Here is a 23,277-nt window from a genome sequence, read left to right as displayed (position 1 = left end):
GAAAAATAAATAAGCTATTTTTCCTTTCCTTTCTTTTTCCCTTTCCTTTCCCATTTTTCTATTTTTCTTTTTACATGATTACAATGAAATAGAATCTTGAAAAATGAAAAGCAGTGGTGACATCAATATTAATACATGTTCAGAGATTTCTCATTATTTCTTAAGATAATGCAATAACCTTAGTTCTTTTCCTTTAATTAATTAACAAATGAAAGATGAATTGTAAATATTAGAATAACTATAAGCTGCCTATAACTGGCACCAATATTTGTTTTTTGTGTCATTTTCTATCTTTTTCCGCACTTTTATGTAGCTATTGATGTTGTCCTGTCCAATGTTTTCCTAAATAAATAAAACGTTAATTCTTAACAACAACAAAAATGAACAGGGAGATTAAAAAGCAAATGCTATGAAGTGTTTGCAATGTGTTCTAACCGGATTGAAATCATGAGGGCTTAACTTTGCTCACTTTCTGCTTTTTAAAATATCTCATCATTTGGACTATTATGAGAACTTCTAGGCTGATTTTGGAAATTGATACAAAATCCCATGTTTGTACTGTTCATACTCCATACTGTACTCTTCTTTGGCCAGAAAAAATCTGCATCAGGCATGAGCCCCCTCCATGGGGAACTGATGTGGAGTTTGTGCTCTTGGAGGCTTGAGAGGGATCTGTTCTTTATTATTCCCTATTGTGGTTGTTTTATTCTTCTATTTTGGCAGGCTCAGAGACACAGATTGGGCAAGGAGGGAGATTGGGAGATCTCAGTGGCCAAGATTGTTTGTTTCTCTTCCCTGTCTTTACCATAACTTGTAGGCCACTATGTTAGTTTGTTCAAAGTACTTGATTGCCCCCTCCTGGCCTTAGATGGACTTACATCCCCTTTAATTGGAAGTGGATTCTAATTAATACTAATTACTAAATAGTATTAGTATAAATTAGTTACTATTTATTTATTTATATTTGTTTAGTATAAAAGATACTAATTAAGATGTGATGTTAATAAGAACAGTTGCACATTTTTGAGCCTATTTTCTAAAGCACCTGAAGGCCAGACAAGGAATAATGGCTGGAAACTGAACGAGGAGAGATTTAACCTGGAAATAAGGAGAAACTTTCTGACAATGAGAACAATCAACCAATGGAACAGCTTGCCCTCGGAAGTTGTGGGAGCGTCATCACTTGAAACTTTCAAGAAGAGATTGGACTGCCATTTGTCAGAAATAGTGTAGGGTCTCCTGCTTAGGCGAGGGGTTGGACTAGATGACCTACAAGGTCCCTTCCAACTCTGATTATCTGTAAATCTGCCTACTGTGGTATAGCTAGACCATTAATAGTTTCTTGTCTTATAAGGTATAACTGTAAATATGCCTCCTTCAAAAAAAAATACTGTAATTTCTACAAATCCAGCAGAGGCTAAATAGGAAAAGGCGAGCCAAGAGCGTCAGTTAGCAGCTTCCGGTGGTTATTTCCTTTGAGAGCTCGTGTTATTTCTCTTTTTTTCATCTGCTTTCTTCGCTCTCTCCCTGTCTCCCACACATACACATGTACAAAATCATACATTCAACGCATGTTCAGAAGGTGTTTTTTTTTCATTTTTGAGTGTATTTTAAATTTAAAACATTGATTAATACTGCCAATGAAATTCAGCTTTTCATTCTTCTCTTCCTCCTACAGCACAAATTGAAGTTATCCCTTGTAAGATATGTGGGGACAAGTCTTCAGGGATTCACTATGGAGTCATCACCTGTGAAGGATGCAAAGTAAGTTGGAAGCCTGGGAGTGCTTTGGGTGAAGGAGTGAACAGCTTACCAACTTTGCAACCTGCTCAGAACACAACTGTACTTGACCATAGAGAAATTAAACCTACTAACTTTTATGAAACTTCCATATCAATGTATATAGCCCATAGCTAAAGTCTGTTCTTAACCACTCTTTAATGATCTCAGAAAATCTAATAAATAAATACTATCAATATGAGGATAATGTCAATTGAAACCTAGTACACCTGGAACATCAGATTGGCAAAGGATGATATATTGCAAATATTATAATAGAAACAGATTTACCATTATCTAAAATCTTTTTAGTAGGACTTCATTAGTAATTACAAAGCATTTAAAGGTCATGTAATCTCCAAAACACCATATGTAACACGGTACCCATTTTTGTGACACATTCCAGGCCCCAAATCATTTACACCCCAAAGATGTTTACATTTTGTTGACCTATTAAGAATAATATGTCACCCTGAGATGTAACAATTTCACATTCTAATTTAAATTGATTTGATTTGTTTCTGTTCATTAAAAAATATGAACAGAATTGTTTGCTAGACCAAACCTTTTTATATAAAAAGAGAAGCTTTTATAAAAACGGCAACTATTAGAAATAGAAAAATTACAATGAATTTAGTTGTGGCAAGAAAATTGGAAAGATTAAATCTTAGAAAAGAATCCCTAAATATGTTTCTTTCTTTGAAGATTATTCAGAATTACATAAAATGCTGTTCTTGGCTAGTTCTAGTTATAGGAGCCAATGATCCTTTGTTAAAAAGCACAAACAGTATCTGTTTTGAGTATTTAAGCTTTAAACCACTTAAGTCAGTGGTTTGCAACCCAGCAGCACCTATAGATATGATGATGTCCATTATACTTCAAAGAGTGCAAGACTTCAAAGTTTTTATAATTTCTCTGAATGGCCAACCTCTCACAAGATTGGTAAATCATGATGGATTGTATGCAAGAGTTTTGGAACTTTGGGAATCTTAGATTGAAAATTCATAAGCGATTTTAGGAGAGTTGGATTCCTCACATGACATCTTGGAAGAATCTGATAAGATTTAGAAATTGTGTAAGATTGGGGGTAGTTTGAGAAAGGGGGCACTCAGGACCAGGATGGCTACCACACCCTGGTTCAAGGCAATTTCTCTGCCCTGGTGTTAAGATTTTCTAGAAGAGGCTGTAATACTGTTTGGAGTGCAATTAGTGTGTTCTAAAGATTTGGGAAACCCTTATTAAGAGAAGCTTGTCTAAGCTCCTTTTAGAGATAATCTTCTACCAACAGAAATAAAGTCTTCTTTTTTAAATAGGAGTTTTGCCTCTACAGATGAGTTGTTGTTTTCTTTTGCTGCTCTGTGCGTGAATTAGCCGCAATATTGACATCCATTTAAATTTTTTTCTTATGTTTCATTCATATTTTATTTTGCTTATTAATTCACTTATTCCATTTTTATGCCACCCACCTTTTCCCTCCAAAATGATTCATATGGTTTTTAGGATAATTGGCTAGTTTGCCCTAGACGTATTTTATAGGAAAATAGAATATGGTATCCATCAAATAAATACATTGGCACGCAAGGTTGAATAATATTGGTCTGTCCAAAAAAAAAAAAAAAACCCAAACCCAGAGGTCTGGGTAGCACTTTTGCTGACTAAAAACAACCCTCTGCATACCTAACCGAACTCTGGTGGTTTTCCTTTTCCTTCATTTCTTTTTTCCTTTTCCTTCACTCCCCAACCCCTTGTTTAAACCCTCCAACCGTCCAATCATTCTATGCATCTAATGAGCTGCAGCTCACAACAGCTTATGCTTTTTAGTAACATGTGTTACAGTGGAATTAGGGCTGGAACCTTGGAGGTCTTCTAGTCCAGCCAAGGCAGGAGCTTTATATCATTGCAGTCAAATGGTTGTCTGGTCTATTTAAAAAAAAAAAAACTCCTGTGATGAAGCACCCGTAATTCTGAGAGGCAAACTATTCCGTTGATTAATTGTTCTCACCGTCAGAAGATAGTTGGAAAAGCTGCTATCAGACTCCTTCTAATCTCTTGTTTAAAACTTTTTGATTTTTTTATTCAAAAAGTTAAAATACAAACTCCCCCCCATCCAAAAAAACCCAATATTTTTTTAACATAACCAAAAGAAAAATAAATAAGACATTGGAAAAAATGCATTAAGAAAAAGGACACAAACATATACGTTATCTCCCCAAGTTGAATACTATATTCAGACTCCCTAATCAGCACAACACTCACCCTGCAGAGTAGGAAAGGATGAGAAGATCTGGCTGGAGTTACCCATAGGCTCTGCATGGAAAACTTGGTCCTGCATCCTCCCATTCACCATCCAGCTCTGAGAAACAGGGTAACAGAGTTGGAAGGGGCTTCGGAGGCCTTCTAGTCCAACCCCCTGCTTAGGCAGGAAACCCTATACCATTTCAGACAAATGGCTGTCCAATCTCTTCTTAAAAACTTCCAGTGTTGGAGCACTTACAACTTCTGGAGGCAATTGTTCTGAATTGCTCAAGTCTTTGTTCCTCTTTGAATTCTTGAGACAACGGCCAATGATGCAGTTCATTTGAAGCTGCTTTGGAATGGGGCGTAAGTGTCGCACAGCCATAGCTGCCACCCAGCCGTCTTCCGTAATATGGCGTCCCCCAGTTTGTTGCAAATCTGAGCATATATATTCCTCTTTTTTTCTGCAGGGTTTTTTCCGCAGAAGCCAACAGAATAACGCCACTTACTCTTGCTCGCGGCAGAGGAACTGCCTGATCGACAGGACCAACCGAAATCGGTGTCAGCACTGCCGACTGCAGAAGTGCCTGGCCCTGGGCATGTCCCGTGACGGTGAGTGCTGGATTTAGTCTGGCAGGTGAAAACCGGTGAGCCAGTGAGGGAACAACGTCAGAATGGTTCCGGGTTAGAAAAGGAGAGGAAGGATCCTGGAGGTGGCAAACAGGTTTTTAAACATGGATGCAGGAAGCCACAAGTTCCTCCATGAAGCGTGTCGGATGTAAACTAATCTAGGAGTTTAGTTGGTCATTGTGGTCTGAAATGGCATAGGGTCTCCTCTCCTGCATGAGCAGCGGGTTGGACTAGAGGACCTTGAAGGTCCCTTCCACCTCTGTTAATCGGAAAGAGATCCTAGAGAATTTAGGCAGGAAAACAAGGGGGTTCTAATTTTTCTGTACCGCAGTGCCACCTCTGGCCAAAAGGAAATATTGCAGTTTCAGATTCATCAAGTTGCGCCAGCACAGGTAGTTCACGACTTCCGACAATTGAGCCCCAAATTTTTGTTGTTAAGTGGGACAGTTGTTAAATGAGTTTTGCTCCATTTTATCAGCTTTCTTGCCACCATTGCTAAATAAAGCACTGCAGCTGTTAAGTAACATGGTTGTTAAGTGAATCTGGCTTCCTTATTGACCTGAGTTGTCAGAAGGTCGCAAAAGATGATCATGTGACCCTGGGACATTGCAACGGTCATAAATTTGAGCCAGTTGCCAAGAATCTGAATTTTGATCATATGGCTGCAGGGATACTGCAATGATCTTAAAGTGTGAAAAATGGTCGTCACTTTTTTCAGTGATGTTGTAACTTTCCACAGTCCCTAAATGAACTGTTGTAAATTGAGGACTACCTGTAGGCCTTGATTTACGAACATAATGGAGCCTACCCATCATGGTTGTAAGTCGTGATGGTCGTAAAGCAGGTCACCCACAAGACCAGCCTATTTTTATGACCTTTTTTGGCAGTTGTCATTAAGCAAGCGCTGAAGTGTCACCCAAACCATTGTGGTGTGTCACCGTTGACACGCGTGTCCTAGGTTCACCATCACTATTCTAGCTCTTTAGGAGAGCTCAACAGTCTTCATCCCTGGTGGTTCAGTGGATAGACTGTTGCATTGCAGCTAATTCTGCCGACAGCCTGCAGTTCGAATCTCACCAGGCTCAAGGTTGACTCGTCCTTCCATCTTTCCGAGGTTGGTAAAATGCAGACCCAGTTTGTTGGGGATAATATGCTGACTCTGTAAACCATTTAGTGAGGTCTGTAATGGCAATAGCACTTAGATCAGTGGTTCCCAACCTTTTTTTTCGCCCCGCACCCCTAAAGAAATTCCACTTGAACCTCGCACCCCCTGAAATAAATAATAAATAAAAATGCCAACATATAGCCAATATCCTATTATTTACCTGGACTTTTCTCGCACCCTCTGGAATATCGTCTCGCACCCCCAGGGGCGAGTATCCCAGGTTGGGAACCCCTGACTTAGACTTATATACTGCTTCACAGTGCTTTATAACAGGGGTCTCCAACCTTGGCAACTTTAAGCCTGGAGGACTTCAATTCCCAGAATTCCCCAGCCAGCAAATCTGTCTGGGATATACTGGGAGTTGAAGTCCTCCAAGCTTAAAGTTGCCATGGTTGGAGACCCCTGCTTTATAGCCCTCTCTAAGCGGTTTACAGAGTCAGCCTCTTGCCCCCAACAATCTGGGTCCTTATTTAACCCACCTTGGAAGGATGGAAGGCTGAGTCAACCTTGACCCTGGTGAGATTTGAACTTCCAAATTGCAGGCAGCTGGCAGTCAGCAGAAGTAACCTTCAGTACTGCATTCTAGCCACTGCACCACTGTGGCTCTGTAAAGCGGTATTGCTATCCTCACGCTTGGTTTTGCTTTCTTTGTTTTGCCCTAATTGGCTTGCAGCAGTAAAATTCGGCCGCATGTCGAAGAAGCAGCGGGACAGCCTCTATGCCGAGGTCCAGAAACACCAACAAAGCCAAGAACAAAGCGTGGGAGCCAAGGACGACCCAGAGACCATGTCAAGGGTCTACACCACCAGCGTGAGCAGCGGACTCTCTGACCTGGATGACATCTCCATGTTGTCGGACAGCTTCCTCTTTGATTTTCCCCTGAGCCCTGACGGGAACAGCAGCTACTACAACCTGGATCTCCTAACCTCAGCGCAGCCATCGCCCGACCAGTCCAGTATCGACGTCAGTGACACCAAGTTCATTAAGCAGGAGTCCATCTACGAGCTCATGCTGGAACCTAGCCTCTTTCCTCATGGTCCCCTTGAAAGCAACACGTTGACTTCAGACATTTCAGCGATGGAAATGGGTTAGTATAATGCTCTCTCTACTTGCAGCAGTCAAATCTCTTCCAACACATAGGAGGAGGGATAAAGGCCACTGCTAGCCATTATACAGGCTGCTAGTGTTATCCATGCTGTGTCAGCACCTGTTTGCCCTCTCTGTGTTCATGCATGCTTCTAGTCCTGATCGTTCTTCGACACTTTAACAATTTTAAAAGAGTTAAGCTATCTGCAGCGCAAGAACTGGAAATAACCCTAAAACCGGTTTTTGTTCTTTCTGACTATATTTGCTAGAAGTCAGTGGTCCAAATTCCTTGCATTTTGAGGTGGGAAACATCTAAAAACCATTGTCCGTGCTATCAAATGGAGCAAATAGTTTAAAAACAAAACAATCACAGAATATTTCCTAAGCTAACCACATTGCTTCATTGACTTGCTCACTAAGGCCAGATCACCAAAGAATTAAATATAATCGCTGAACTGTCCAGTTTTAGGCTGATTGCATGTGCATTGAACTGGCTTTTAAGTAGTTTACTCGAGCGTAACAAGCAATTGCAGGTAGCCCTCAATGTGTCTGACTATAATTGCAGGTAGCCCTCAATGTGTCTGACCATAAGTGAACCTGGCATTACAGTCAGAAGTCATGGCAGTTGTTAAGAAGGTCACCACATGACCGCACCCAATTTTATGACACTTTTGTGGCAGTTGTGAAGCAAACACTTTCATAAGCAAACAAATGTGGTAGTTTAACAGAACACTATTCTCTTTAAACAAACCCATTGTACTCAATGGGTGTTTTTTGCCAGAAACTGAAAGTAAATACTGGAAATCAGCAGAGCCTGCCAAAAATCCCAGTCAAATGATTGCAACACTGCAACTGGCCATAAAGGTGAGCCAGTTGCCAAGTGCCTGAAATGCAGTCGCGTGACTGTGTGGGGGAGGGGAGGGGAATGCCCATTGGAACTCTGCAAGCTGGTCGTAGGTAGCTCTGGTGAGGTCCGCTGTAACTTCAAACAGTCTCTAAGCAGCCAGTCATTAAACACATACACACAACAGGGAGAGAGTTGGTGGGTGGAACTGCATACATTCCTGCAACATTTACAAGGATATTGTGGTTTTGAGAGATTGACATCCAAACCCCAAAACAGAGCATGGATAATTATAGTCCCCAAAAGTCCAGTTGTCCAGAAGATTGATCAACTGGTCCAGGGTAAAATTGCTGAGGCTCAGGATGCAAACAGAATAACAAATGCAGGAACACATAGAGTCGAGGTTGGTGCAGGTGGATTTTATAGTGAAGAAGATGCCAACTTTTAGTGGGTGTTGTAATATCTAACACCTAAGCGAGATGGGCAGCGTACAAAGAAAGAAAGAAAGAAAGAAAGAAAGAAAGAAAGAAAGAAAGAAAGAAAGAAAGAAAGAAAGAAAGAAAGAAAGAAAGAAAGAAAGAAAGGTATGCATATCAGACCTTGGAGATAGGCAAAGTGAAGTAACATAAGTTGGGATTCCACAATGTGACTTCATTGTTGTATCTGAGTTCCTGTCTGTGCCATTTTATACCGAACAGCAATCAAGCAGTTATTTTTAACTTTCTCTCGCACTCACATCTGTCTCTGGACTGTGCGATCTCTTCTGCAAATCCCTCCTTAATGGCTTTCCTAATGTCAGCTCTAAATCCTTTTAAAGTTGGTCTCTTGGCTAAGCTCTTCAGAGTTTCCAATGTGCCCTCCAGCTGGGTGATCTTTCAGAACAGAGTTTGAGAAACCTTGGCAATTTGAAGGTGTGTGGACTTCAATTCCCAGACTTCCCCAGCCAACCATGGCTGGCTGGGAAATTCTGGGAGTTGAAGTCCACACATATTTATTATGTTGCCAAGGTTGAGAAACCTTCCTTGCTGCAGTTGATCGCCAACCAGATCTTCTGGGTCAAGCCTCGCCACCTCTGAATCTGAGGAGGAGGCCAATGTAGCATCCCCAAAAGATGGGTGATGCCTGACTTTAGGGGTGGAACAAATGCCTTGAGAGCAGAGATCTTGAATTTAATTCCTGAGATCTGGCTATCGCTGATGGGAAAGACACTTGTGAATCATCCTGAAGATGCAGCTAATCAGAATAGATAATGCTAATAACTGACCTTATGTTCTTGACTTCTGCCTAATCCATTTATCTTGCTTTGGTGTTTAGCATCAGCTCCTCTTTTGATTGCAGTATCTAATCGTACTCAGTTACTCAGTCATGTAACTGTAAGCAATGATCATACAGTGATTAGTGGGATTATTCCTGCCCCCATCCTCCACCCCTTCCTTCTCTGCCTTCCCCACATTTGATAGTTGGCATGCAGAGGTGCCAAATATTTTGTGCTTCTGAGTTTATGACATGACGTGACATATTGAGATGGGTTTTATGCTGGATAGATGTTGGAGTTTAAACCCACTAAAATGTTGCTTTCTGACTCATAACGGTTAGATACTGTAATCAAAAGAAGAGCTCAAGGTGGCAAACATATCCAACACATCTTCCTATTTTCCCACAACAACCATCCTGTGTGAGATGGTTTGGGCTGAGAGAATTGACATTCCCACAGTCACCCAGCTGGCTTTCATAGCTACGGCTAGTCTTGAACTCATGGTCTCCCGCTTTCTAGTCTGGCGCCTTAAGCCACTAGACCAAACTGGCTTTATATTTATATATATATATATTTTAATTTCATGTTCAGTTTCAGGATATTTCTTTTGGGTTGGTTGAGATACTCATCTAAATCCATTCATAAAAGAATCCCAAAATAATGAATGACTCAATATGAATCAGTCAATCAGATAATGCAAAGAATCATTTAATGCAAAACCAAGAGGCTGTTTTTTCTCAAACAACAGTCTTAACAGTACTGTGATTTCCATATGACCTTTGTGAGACAGTCAGAGCTGCCAAATAATTTTCCAGTTTGCCGACAGAGCACAATGCTTAAGAACCTTTGCAATGTTGCATTCCCAGAGCGCCTAGCCCAGAATGTGGTGAAGTCGCACCTTGAGACATTGCAGTACACCAGCGAGGAGCTGCAGCGGTTCGCTTGGGCCCTCTACTCTCAGGAGGAGATAAGGACCATGCAGAACACAGTAAGTACTTCCTGCAGCATTGGGTTAGGAATCCCTCTTAGTCTGAGCTACTAGTGCAAGGGTGGGCAACTATGGTACCTTTACAACCTGGTTCAGGAATTCTGGGAGTTGAAGTCCACAGATCATAAAGGGGCCATAGTTGCCCACCCCTGTGCTAGAAGTGTCACAAAACCAGGTTGGAGAAAACATACTTAGTGGATTGTCCATAGCAAGGTATACTGCTTCTAGACATGGAGCTTCTGTTTAGCTGCCATTATAACAACTGTGAGATGTCCCAGGGCATAGCACAAAGGCAACACAGTCAGATAAACAGTAAGAGTCCCTTTATTATCTCCAACTTTGCCCCCAATGTCCAGTTTACCTTCTGGTTGGAGAAAAACTCTCCCAGGAACAGTCTTTGACTGCAGAAAATTAAGTCCAAAACATGAGCAACACAAACTGTAACTTAAAGTCCAAACAAACCAAACTGAAGTAATTAGTTTGGCAGGGCAGAAGCAAGAATTTCAGGTTTGAAGGCAAAACTCACACGGTTGGGAAGATGCCAGGAACACAGATAAGCCACGACAACACAGGATAAAGTCACTTTTGCTCCCAGCAGCCTGCCCCATGCAGCGTGTCTTTCTTATAAACTTTCATTCCCAGGTGTGGCTAATGAAGGGAATCAGGGCCCTTTCCTCCCCCATAAGCCACGCAAACCACATTGCTCTCTTCTCCATTCTTCCCTATGTGCCCTAGAATGAAGAGGGGGCAGGCATGGGTCTTCCTCTGAACTCCTTCTCCCTTGTTCTATCTTTTCCCTGCTGCCCAGCTGGACATTGTCCTTCCCCAGCCTCCTCCACAGTCAATGGCCACATTCCCACTCCCTGTCAGCTGTCCGGCTTCCTCCTCGGATTCAGACTCCAACAGGGGCATGACAAACTGTTATTCTGAAGGCATTTTTGAGGGGCCAAAAAAAGTCAAAATGGTGGTTACAACTGTGCAATGGATGTCCTACCCCTTTTCTATGCATCACATGTATAGAAAGGACAGGGCTTCAATCATGTGGTGGTGGCCACTTCTTTGACTTTTGTGATGCCCCTCCCCCCATACACGCCGACAGTACTTTCCATTTTCTAATGGAAAGCACTATTACAGGAGTCTCCAACCTTGGCAACTTTAAGCTTCAACTCCCAGAATTCCCCAGCCAGCAAAGCTGGTACTATTAGATCTCTTCGATCTGGCCATTACTTGCCCCAACGCTAGGCTGGTGCCAGGATGGAGGTTCATCTCAGCCTTGGGACCCAGAAGGAATGAAGGCCGTGTACATATAATCACTGCGTATCATCAAGCACTCAACACTGTTCATATTAGTGAACATTCCTCCCATCTGTTGCTCTGCAGAACTGCGAGGTGATGTGGCAAGAGTGTGCCGTCCAGATCTCCAATGCCATCCAGTACATCGTGGAGTTCGCCAAGCGCATTGATGGCTTCATGGAGCTGTGCCAGAATGACCAAATTATTCTTCTCAAAGCAGGTAAGAGAGTTGGGGTTAGTTTTCTTTAGATCCGGGTTTCCAAGCCTTGGAACCTTAAGACGCATGGACTTCCAATGCTCAGAATTGCCAAGATTGGAAAACCCGATTTGGATTTTGAGGTTAGGGTTTGTTTAGATCAGGGTTTCCCAATTAAGATGCATGGACTTCCCAACTTTAGCAACATTAAGACATGCTGGCTGGGGGATTCTGGGAGTTGGAGGACCACATGTCTTAGAGTTGTCAAGGTTGGAAACCCTGATTTGGTGGTTGTTTAAGAAATAAGAGAAACTGGGCATAGAGTGTAAAGGGGCATTTTGTGGGGCATCAAAAAAAAAGTCAAGATGGGGGTCATGCTCATGTGAGTGAAACCCTAATCTTTGTGGAGGAGGAGAAGTAGATCAGATCACTTGTAGAAGGAAGCTTCTGTTCTGTTCCTTCTCCAAGGACACATGTGATTGGACAAGTCAATGCAGTCTTGATAGACATTTTGATAAGAAACCTGGGAGCATCTCGTTACTGGGTAGGCAGGGGGTTCAAATTGTCAAGGAAAGGGGGCAGAAATGGGAGATGAAGACACCTTTGCCCCATGCTACTTACTGCTGAAATTTACTACTTCATGGCTTGAAGTAGCTAATAGTCTAAGATACCGCTAACCTCCTCCTTCTCCTTTTCTCCCTTTTTTTGGCTTTATCTTCCGCTCCATCCACTCCTTTCTTCTGCCTTCAATTCTTCACCTTTCCACATTTCTGATTACATGTACCATTGATATCAATTAATAATACGGAATTGTACATGTGGACTTGGTGGGTGGACTTCCTTTTCTCTACTTCCCCCACCCTTCCTTTTTCCTGATTGTTCTTCTTGCAACTTTGGAAATATTCTTCCTTCCTCCCTCCTTCCCTTCTTTTTTTGCTACCCTCGGACTTCATCAGGTTGTCTAGAGATTCTCCTCATCCGAATGACGCGGGCCTTCAACCCATTGAACAACACCGTACTTTTTGCAGGAAAATATGGCGGGATGCCGATGTTTAAGTCACTTGGTAAGAGAGCAGAGGGGGTGCCCTTCTGAAGATGCAAATGAGACATTCTGAGTTGATTGGTGGCCATCTTGGTACGATCATGTATTGCAATCCTAACCTCTTTCTGGCAAAAATGAGAGGAATTAGGTTTACCATCAAGAAGGGTGGAAATTTGAGCGGAAAATAGAGAAATTCATGGAACAGCTGATATATTCATTATGTTTATACAAATCTTCTGGGTAATTACACTATATATAATACATTGGCTGTGCTCACACACCACAGGTTGTCCACGTGAGGCATGAAAACAATCAATACAGCAGCTGTGCAATTGAAATCCATCTGTTTTTTTATGTGTTTTGGTGTGATGCACATAAAAGGGAGAACAGCCTTGATTGTACAGTTGTGGCTATCATATTGATGTTTCTGACTGCCTCTCCCTGCAGACACCCAAATTAAAGACCCAGCCATTGCATTTGCAGAACGTGTTAAGCTTGGCTAGGTTAACCAGTTATTTCTTGCATGGTTTAGCACTTTGTGCAAACCTTCAATTTTTTGATGTTTATGGGTTTATTCAATAATCAGGATATCAGTATGTATTCTATGAATGAACACCTTTCTTAACTTTCTGATTGCTTCCATGTGTGCTCTTTCTCACGGTATGTGCGTGTGTGCATGTTTGAGTACATAAAATAATGTATTCAATAGAATTGGAAGAACAGAATTGGAAAGGATGTAGAATTGAAGCAACTATTTATTTCAAGCAATTGGAAGAAATGTTGCAACATTTGGGTTTTTTTTTTTAATTAAAAGAACAGGTGGATAAATTAGACCGCCATAAAATTATGCATCGAGGCAAGTGCAGAGGGCAATAAAATTATGGATTGAGGAAATAAATGGGAGAGTTTTTGTCCTCTTCTCAAGACAATAAAACCCACTGGACTCATTTAATGAAGGTGAGGCAGGACAGGAAAAGACCCCCCTCTTTTGCATTGTGTATAACAGAACAAATAGAGTAGAATAGAATAACAGAGTTGGAAGGGGCCTTGGAGGTCTTAAGTCCAACCCCCTGACAGGAAACCCTATACCCATGATGGTGAACCTATGGCATGCGTGCCACAGGGGGCACACAGAGCCATTTGTGCAGGCACGCGAGCCCCAGGCAAACTTACCTCACTGCGCACGCGCACACCTCCCAGTTGATTTTCGGGCCTTTTTAGGCCTCCTGGAAATACTGGAAGTGACAAAATGAGCCCATTTTTCGGCCTCCAAAGGCTGCAAGACTTCCCTCGAGCCTCTGGGAGGCCGAAAAAGGCCCAACATTCAGCTGGGAGGCACGCACATGTGCAGTGCAGGTTAGGGGGGGGGGAGGATCACATGCGCATGTACAGAGGGCGTGTGGGGCCCCATGCGCATTGCCTTCTGGGTGCTGACACGAGGGCATGCGCGCGTGAGCACGTGCACAATTTTTGGCACAGGAGCCCAAAAAGGTTAGCCACCACTACCCTATACTATTTCAGACAAATGGTTGTCCAATCTCTTCTTAGAAACTTCCAATGTTGGAGCATTTACAATTTCTGGAGGCAAATTATTCCACTGGTTAATTGTTCTTACTGATAAGAAATTTCTCATTAGTTCTAGGATGGTTCTCTCCTTAATTAGTTTCCATCTGTTGCTTCTTGCCCTGCCTTCAGGTGCTTTGGAGAATAGCTTGATTCCCTCTTCTTTGTGGCAGCTCCTCAGATATTGGAACATCATGCCTTTAGAAGTTTTGGATTTTTTTAATTGAATGTGTATTTATAGTCCCCCAGCTGTTTTGAAACATGTATTGGTAGTTGCATGGGGAATCAGCCTGTCAGTTGGTTATAATTATAGCTCCATTTTGAGAAAAACCAGTGATTAAAATAAATTTGAAAAATTTGAAAAATATACTAGCTCACTTCTTTAATACAGTATTAAATGGAGTATATGGAAAGATACTTCTCCAGACTTTAAAATAATTGCAGTGCTGCAGAACTATTAGGTGATAGTGCATGCATTGATTTGAAAATATGAAATTATCCAACTTCATGTTCAAATCCCAACTAAACGGCTCCTTATTCCCTTAGGTTGTGATGACTTGATCAACTCCATCTTTGAGCTGGGGAAGAATCTTTGCCGACTGCAGCTGTCTGATGAAGAGGTAGCACTCTTCACTGCACTTGTCCTGTTCACACCAGGTATGTGATCAAAAGGGAAAGAAACACTGGATTAACACTTGTCACTGTCCAAAATGAATGGATAGTTGGTTTATCTAGGAACATTTTATTCCTCTTAGCCAGTGATGACAGCTGTTTCCCAGAGTTTACAGAGTTACTGAAGACACCTGGCTGAGTCAGGATTGTCCATTCTCCAGGTAGATAGCTTGGACTTTACATGTCTGGGACTAATTTTCATTAGTTCCCATCCCATGGCCAGTAGTAAAGAATTGTGGGAGTTGAAGTCTAAAGTATTTGGAAAGCACTAGTTTATTTTGGGAGTTTATTGTGACTGGCAATAGATCTTCAACATCTCCAACGGAGAGACAATTGGAACCTGCAAATGCTAGAATTTCCCATATGCCCATCAGGTTTCCTGTCACCTAACTATGTCTCTTCTGGGAAGAAATAGAACATGATTATAGAGCAGAGATGGGAAGTACTGTAGTCTGTAGAACAGAGATGGGTAATATTGTTGTCTGTAGATACAGTTAGTACCATAGACCAGACCTGGGCATTTTACAACACGTGGTACACATCTGGCCCACGGACAGTTCCAGTCTTGCCCAAGGTATTGGTGGCAAAGTGTGAGGCATTTGGAGCAGTGGGACAAGAGGAGGATAGGGTGATGGCAGTGTTTGGCACTGGCAGGAGTAGGACGATGGTGGCCCTCCAAAATAGGCCCAGTTTCTCATGTGGCTTCTTGGGAAAATTAATTGCCCACCCCTGCTACAGATTATAGAACAGAGATGGGTAAAAGACAATGTTAGACTGTCACTCTGATCTTCCCTACCATGGCCCTGATGGTGCAGCAGTTAAAATGCAATATTGCAGGCAAACTCTGCCCACAGTCTGGAGTTTGATCCTTTTCCACCAGATCCTTCAAGATTTCTTAGAATCAACAGTTGTAATTCTAGTTCAAGTGAATGGCATCAGGTTGGCTAACATTTCTTGAGGGGGTTAATGTGTTATTGACATCCTCTGCAACATGTGCTCACATTTGCACACTTATTCTCTCTCACACACATATTCACAGAGACTGGGCTTAAACGTTGGTTTTAATTATGTTTTTTTTCCTCAATAAGTCACAATAGTTGAGTTTCCATGTTCCCATAAGCCATAAGCCATGTTCCCATAAGTTCCCATAAACTATGTTTTTATCAGCCACACTGAATTATAGCTAGGCCTAAAATAAACAAATCATATTATGCCTTAGTGCCATTTGTGTACTTTGTGAATCTCACTTCATACACATTCACACTTTCTGTAGAATATTTGTTATAGTTGAAAATAACAGAAAGCAGATTATTTTTCCTGCAATTTTGCAATTGTAAAAAAATTCCAACACGTGTTGTCCTTTTTCAGATCGGCCTTGGCTCTCTGAGTCCAAAAAGGTACAAAAACTCCAGGATAAACTCTACATGGCTCTCCAGCATGAGATTCAAAAGAAAAATGCCAATGAAGACAGACTTTCCAAGGTAAATATAACATTTTAAAGAGTTAAATGGGAAGGAGGCAGATTAATACACAAGAGAAAGTTATTGATACACACTAGGGCTAATTCCAAGGTTTCCAAACATTCAATAGCTATTGATGAGAAAATAAATTAAACGGAGGGAGCTCAGAACAACCCTATTTGGCTTGAATAGGCTAACTCTTGAGTCCAGGGAAATGAGGGATAGATATAATGAATGGGGAACCCTTGGAGGCAGACAGGGCTGTTTGCAGGAAGGGTCAAAAAAGTCAAGATGATGGCCACAACCATGCTGTCAGAACTTTGTCTCTTTTTACATGTGTTGACACATAACATGGCTTGATGGCATGGTTTTTTCACCTCCCTGCAGGCCCCTTAGGAGACAGATGTCACGGAATGACATACAAAGAGAAGGCCATCTCTTGAAATTAATCCTTTAAAGGTTGGGGTGTTTCCTTAGTTCTTTTTCAGCATGCAATAGAGCCGTGGTGGCAGACCTATGGCACATGTGCCACAAGTGGCAGGCAGAGCCATTTGTGCTGGCATACGAGCCGCAGGTAAACTTACCTCACCAGGCATACAGCTGGTTTTTTTTCCGGTTGGTTTGAGGCCTTTTTCGGCCTCCCAGAGACTTGGAAAAAGCCTCTGCAAGGCTTTTCAGGATGAATTATAGGTCCATTGTGTCACTTCCTGTAATACCGGAAGTGACGAAATGGGCCTATAATTCAGCTTGAAAAACCTTGCAGAGGCTTTTTCCAAGCCCCTGGGAGGCCGAAAAAGCTTCAAACCAGCTGAAAAATCAGCTGTGAGGTGCAATGCAGGTAAGGGGGGGCAGGAGGGGGGTTGCGTGCATGAGCAGGGGGCGTGGGGAGGGGGCGTGCATTGCATTCTGGGTATTGGCACGCTAGTGCGCACGCAGTTTTTGGCACAGAAGCCCAAGAGGGTTAGCTACCACTGCAATAGAGAGTGCATTACAGCTAATCCTTGAGGTGGCCCTCGAGACACAAGCGTAATGGAGCCTGCCCATTATGGTCACAAGTGGTGATGCCATTAAGTGAGGCGGCCTCAATTAATGACCTCCACCTCCTCCTCTCCCTAATGCAGCTGTTAGAAGAATTTGTGGGAGGTTAAGCAGAGCACAGAGTGAGGGAGACCCTTGGAGACTGTGTTAAGGCAGCAAAATGGAGCAATTCAACCTTTGGCTATGCAGCGGCCTCATGGAAGCGGACACCATTTTGGTCCACCTGCAAGAAATTGCGGCTGCACTAAAAATGATGGCCACTTCCAGGACGCAGCCATATGTCCTAGGGAGACATGGCCTGACCTCCTTTCCCAATATGAGGTCTGGAGTTCTTCACAAGATAAGTGTGCAATGGCTGACAGGCTTGTGGGGAGTAGGCCCAAGGCCTGTGCAGTCCCGGAGACACAAGATGGGGTGGAGAGAGGGAGAGGAGCATTGCAGCATCTCTGCACTCGATCATAAGGGCGAATGACTGCAAGAGCGCTGCAGGGCCATAACTTTGAAATGGGGTTGTAAGTAGCTTGGTGGGGAGGATCTATTATAATACTCATTAAGTGATCCGTCCTATCTCAAGGACTACTGCACAAATAGTCCTCGATTTACAATCACTGCTGGGATCAGAATTTCTATTGCTAAACAAAGTGGTTGGCAAGTAAAGCGTGCCCAATTTACAACCTTTTTTGCCACAGTTATTAAGCAAGTCACTGCATTTATTAAGCAAATCACATGGTTGTTAAAGAAATCCAGCTTCCTCTATTGACTTAATTTGTCAGAACCTGATGGGAAGGTTACAAATGGCCCAAGACACAGCAATTGTCCTAAATCCATACTGGTTGCCCAGTGCCCAAATTTTTGACCATGTGATCGTGGGGATGTTACAATGGTTATAATTGCAAGGACTGGTTATTAGTCATGTTTGCAGTGTCATTGTAACTTCAGTCATTAAAAATGGTTGTAAATTGAAGACTACCTGTATTTTTTTATTTACTTTATTTAGTACTAGCTCGATACTCATGCTTTGCTGTGAAACTATGTGGTTGGGTTTAGCTTTTGAGGAGGAAAATAAGGAAAAAATAATTCTGCCTCTGCCTACCAGCATCTATCGGTATTCATCTCACTAGCTTCCTGTCAGTGTGTGAGAGAGTTGAGGGCTGTTTGAAAACTGAAACAGTATTTGCTGTGTGAAAAAGGAGACAGCAAGGAGCCTGGATGTGGCTTAGCTCAACTGTTCTGTATTAAAGCTGGTTGCTGCTGTGAAACTGAGGCTGAAACTCCTCTCTTCTGCTTGTGTTTTGCATTTGGAACAGATTTCTTTTCAGGTGGGAAGGGGGAGTAGAACTCCTTAGCATCAGAGCGTGTTATTAATAATACATGAAATACTAATGCTCTGATGGTCATTTCAAAAAATCCTTTCTTAATGAGCACCTAGAAGCCAAGAGAAACATACATGCCAAATTTCAAGTTTGTAGGCTTTACGGTTCTGGAGATTTTGTGATGAGTGGGTATTTCGCTTTTATATATATTTTAGATATGCGGCCATATACATTCGGTTTCCTTCCTCTGTTTCTTCACTGTTAGATCTCACTTTGAGCCCTACTATCTAACCACAAGTTGTTCCCAACTGTATTCTGAATTTCAATGAGAACTTGATAGAGTTTCATGAGATTTTGGGAGGGGAACATTCAAAAACAGCCAAATTTCTATCATGCAGCTTTGCTTCTCAATCGGGAGTTCCAGATTTTGTTTTTTTCAATTAACAGCCTCCAAGGTCTCTGCTCTAACCCATTTCCTTTTCCTTCCCACAGATGGTTGCCAAGCTCCCCTTGATGAAGACAATCTGCAGCCTCCACTTAGATAAGCTGGAGCTTTTTCGCCTTGTCCACCCGGAGACGGCCAAAAATTTCCCTCCTCTCTACAAAGAAGTGTTCAATTCGGAGCTCCATTACAGCAACTCTCAGGAGAGCTAAAGCAGAATTTGCAGAGCAAAACTTTTTGTGGCTTCTGGAATGGAGAAAGCAGAATTGACCCCGTGGTTTATTTTAAATCAAGGATCAACCACAAGATTGTGTGTCTCTGGCTTTCCTCCTCCTCCTCAACCTCTTGCAGTTGATCTGCGGTGATCTGCAGTCACTGTTGAATGTAATTGCACCTTTTTAAGGATCCAGCGGACTTTGGGCATACTGGTGAAATGAATGTGAAATGCTATTCGGTAGAGAAGATCCTGCATTAAGTAGTGTTAAGTATTCCTATCCTTTCCTCAAAAGCATGTTTTTGCAGAACACATTTCTCTGCCCTAGCATGTGAATACATCCACCCAAACTCATGAGACTTACAGCCAACTGATGCCCAACCCAAGAATGCCTCTTTAGGCCCTACCCGTGTGGATAAATATGTATATTTTTGCTGGTTTCTGCTTTTTTCCTGGCATGGTTCGAATGATAAGGACACTGGATGTACAGAAGGAAAACCAGTTCTTGTGGACTTGTTTAACGTGAGGATGGAAATACGTGGGAAGAAAAACACAAACACACGCATACACAGGGATTACAATCCTGCCAAATTATGGGACAGAGGTGGTGGGGAGAAGGAAATGTGGGGGAGGAGAACTTTTAATTTAATTGTGTTTCCAGCTCTCGGGGGCAGCTGGAGGGCTGGACCCTCTAAGAGAGAGAGAGAGAAAAAAAAAAGAAGCGTAAAGTTCTGTTGCAAACCAAGTTGTCTTTCTCATCAACAAACACTGCTGCTATCAAAGTAACTGGAAAAGCATCAGTTTAAAGAAAAACACCAATGGCCTCTGGATGACATTGGACTTTGGCACCCATTATCCTCAGTGATTGGCCTGGCTGGCAAGGATGGATATTGAAGCTAAACCATACCTGGCTGCCAAGCTAGATGATGAATGATGCAATTGCTTCTAAAGCAAGTTTTTTAAAAAACACACAAGTTTTAAGATGTGCGGACTTCAATTCCCAGAATTCCCCAGCCAGCATGCTAACTGGAAGTTGAAGTCCAGATATCTTAAAACTTCCCAAGTTTGAAAAATACGATTCTACAGCAACCAGTCTCTTATCTTCTAAGGCTACTGATACATTATGTTTGTTTTTTCTCCATGTTATAACCCTTTGGGAACCCAAGAAAGCTTCATTCAAGTGCAGAAGCCTATTAGAAGAAGACCTTGCTTGGTTTCGGTCCACCACATGGATGATGAACAGGTCTGCAGCTAAATGCAGAGGCCCTTCTTTTGGTCCTGCCTAATACTGTAGAATCAGCCAGATGACAAAAAGACCCACACAATTGCTCACATTTGTAAGGTGGTTTGTTTTTCTCCTGTTCATACTCAATGGCACCTCCAACACTGGTTTAAAAGACATGGCTGCTTTCTTCAAACTAATGGCAACACCTGCAACCTTTCAGATGCTGCTACATGCCAAAACAAATAGTCCTAAACTTATGACAGATTTACGACCACAATTGGGACCAGGAATTTTGTTGCTAAGCAAAGCGGTGGTTAACCAAATCGTGCCCAAGTTTATAACCATTTTTGGTCACGGTTGTTAAATGTCTCACTGCAGTTGTTAAGTGAATCCAGCTTTATTGACTTCGTTGGAAGGCAGTTGGGAAGGTTGCAAATGGCGATCACATTGTCCTGGGCCAGTGCAACTGTCATAACTACATGCTGGTTGCCAAACACCCAAATTTTAATCATGTGACCCTGGGGAACGCTGTGATGGTCATAAGTGTGAGGACTGGTTATAAGTCTCTTTTTCAGTGCTGTAACATTGAATGATCACTAAACGAATGGTTGTAAGTCAAGGATCAAGGATCACTGGAGGCTTTCAAGAAGAGATTGGACTGCCATTTGTCAGAAATGGTGTAGGGTCTCCTGCTTGGGCAGCAGGGTGGACTAGATGACCCACAAGGTCCCTTCCAACTCTGTTAATCTGACTACCTGTACCCTGTTGGTCCTGTTTGGTGGTGTTTCTGGCAGTGGTAGTTTTACAGTTTATGGAGGGCCATCAATTCTTAACTCCTTAAAGTAAGCAATACCATCACTGTGGGATCAAGGAGAGAGTGGTATATATCTTTCCCTCAACTCTCAGCTCTCTGAATTAGCCTGTGGGGTGGATCCTCAGCTACCTTAGCAAGGCAAGGCATACAGATAGTCCTTGACTTACAGCCACAATGGCCCAACATTTCCATTGCTAAGTGAGACAGTTGTTAAGTGAGCTTTGCCCCACTTTGCAACCTTTATTGTCACAGTTATTAAGTGAATCACTGCAGTTGTTAAATTAGTAACACGGTTGTTTAGTGAATCTGGCTTCCCCATTGACTGCCTTTGCTTGTCGGAAGGTCACAAAAGTTTATCACCCCAGGGACACTGCAACCACCATAAATATGAGTCATTAGCCAAGCGTCTGAATTTTGATCACAGGACCTTGGGGAAGCTCCAGCGGTGATAAATGTGAGAAATGGTCATAAGTCACTTTTTAAGTGCCGTTGTAATTTTGAATGGCCACTAAACGAATGGTGGTCAATTGAGGATTATCTGCAATGGTATTGCTGCATTGCTCAGATACTGTAAAAGAAGAAATTAGATGTCCAGAATTCCAAAAAATACTCCATTTCTACCAGCCCTGTGAATTATTCATCCAGTTTAGGATCTTGCTTTTTGCTTCTTTAGTTTTTACCCAAGGTTGAGATCAATTCTACATTCCCTTGACTCTAAATTCCTTTTAACTTCTCAATCTGTTGTATAACGATTTCTCGGGAATTCACTATTGCTCTCTGTAAAAAAAGGACTTTTGCCTTTCAATGAAACAGTTATTTCATTTGTTCTTCTTTTTTAGCTGGTGAGCTAAATGGTGGGAATCTTTGACATTACAGGCTATGAATCACCATTTCTATTTCTGTGGGTTGAAACAGTGGGGTGAATGAGTTCTTGGAGGCATAAAGATGGTGCCTCTGCAGCATTCTGGTGGTGGGTTAGAAGAAATTTAATCTTTTATCTGTGTAGGTCAGTGTATCTCAGCCTTACCAACTTGAAGATGTGTGCACTTCAACCCCCAGAATTCCCCAGCCAGCCGTACTGCCTAGGAAATTCTGGGAATTGATGTATAGACATATTTTAAGTTGCTAAGGTTGAGAAACACAGGTGTAGGTAGAGGACATGAATACCCTTACCTGGAACAGACAAAGCATTGTTTACTTCAATTTAAAGCAACAGGAAGTGCTTCAGATTACAAGCAGGAGGGATTCCCAATCCATTGTGGCTTGACTTCTTGCATTGCAGGTTTGATTCTCCTATTGCTTGCAAAATGCACTTTTGCCATCTATTCTTGGGTCAAATGGCAGCTTAATTTTTTTAACGGAAAGAACGGTAACAGAACCATGGCCAGAAGTTATATTGAACAATCTCTTGTGAGCTAAATGTATATAAAAAAATCTTAACATTCCTTTTTTTTCCCCTTACAAATCACTGCTTATGTTATGCTGGCAATAAACTATATGTTTTTGGCTTCCTCTCAGCCCCAAATGGGACTCTTACTTTTAAAAAAAAATATGCACTTTTCTCTTTTCCCCCAGTTACAATTTTTAAAAGTATTCTTTGATTAGTTGGCATGTATTTGGTTGTACAGTGCCAACATATCAACATGTCTCTATCATATGGTGAGATAGGAGCTTTCATGGAGTTAAAATCCAGAGGCATTTTTCTTTTTTTTTTCCTGCTTTGTAATAGCTGGTCTCAGCTCATTGGTCGATGGCTTAAATTTTCCAACCAAAATGCAGTAGGCTCTAAACATTAATCAGAAACAAATGTTGTGTATTTTAGAGCCTATCGACAATAGGAAGAAATTGAGACAAATTTTCCAACTTGTGAAAGATTGATTTAGTAATCATTCCTTTACCCAGGGAACTAGAAGACCTGTGATTTGGAGTGCATCTCTTAAAAAAAACAATTTCAAGCCTTTTGTTCGAGTATAGTTGCTGAGCTTGACTACAGAAAACCATAACAACCAAAATTGTTTGAAAC

The 23,277-nt window shown here is 42.0% G+C and overlaps 1 protein-coding gene across 1 annotated transcript in view; it reads left to right on the top strand.

Moving 5' to 3' along the window:
* Nucleotides 1-22,766, top strand: part of LOC113434967 (nuclear receptor ROR-beta-like) — a 54,193-nt gene extending 31,427 nt beyond the window's left edge. The window contains exons 2-10 of the mRNA XM_087922751.1: nucleotides 1,679-1,764; nucleotides 4,485-4,626; nucleotides 6,483-6,896; nucleotides 9,861-9,982; nucleotides 11,363-11,495; nucleotides 12,428-12,535; nucleotides 14,623-14,733; nucleotides 16,117-16,229; nucleotides 19,052-22,766. Of these exons, the coding sequence (XP_087778877.1) occupies nucleotides 1,679-1,764; nucleotides 4,485-4,626; nucleotides 6,483-6,896; nucleotides 9,861-9,982; nucleotides 11,363-11,495; nucleotides 12,428-12,535; nucleotides 14,623-14,733; nucleotides 16,117-16,229; nucleotides 19,052-19,213 (1,391 nt within the window). The 3' untranslated portion in view covers nucleotides 19,214-22,766. The remainder of the gene's footprint in view (nucleotides 1-1,678; nucleotides 1,765-4,484; nucleotides 4,627-6,482; nucleotides 6,897-9,860; nucleotides 9,983-11,362; nucleotides 11,496-12,427; nucleotides 12,536-14,622; nucleotides 14,734-16,116; nucleotides 16,230-19,051) is intronic.
* The last annotated feature ends 511 nt before the right edge of the window (nucleotides 22,767-23,277 follow it).

The sequence above is a fragment of the Pseudonaja textilis genome, chromosome 1, assembly GCF_049901715.1.
Source record: "Pseudonaja textilis isolate UNSWEBS1 chromosome 1, rPseTex1.2, whole genome shotgun sequence".
Taxonomy (NCBI): domain Eukaryota; kingdom Metazoa; phylum Chordata; class Lepidosauria; order Squamata; family Elapidae; genus Pseudonaja; species Pseudonaja textilis.
This window is presented reverse-complemented; position numbering and strand designations above follow the sequence as displayed.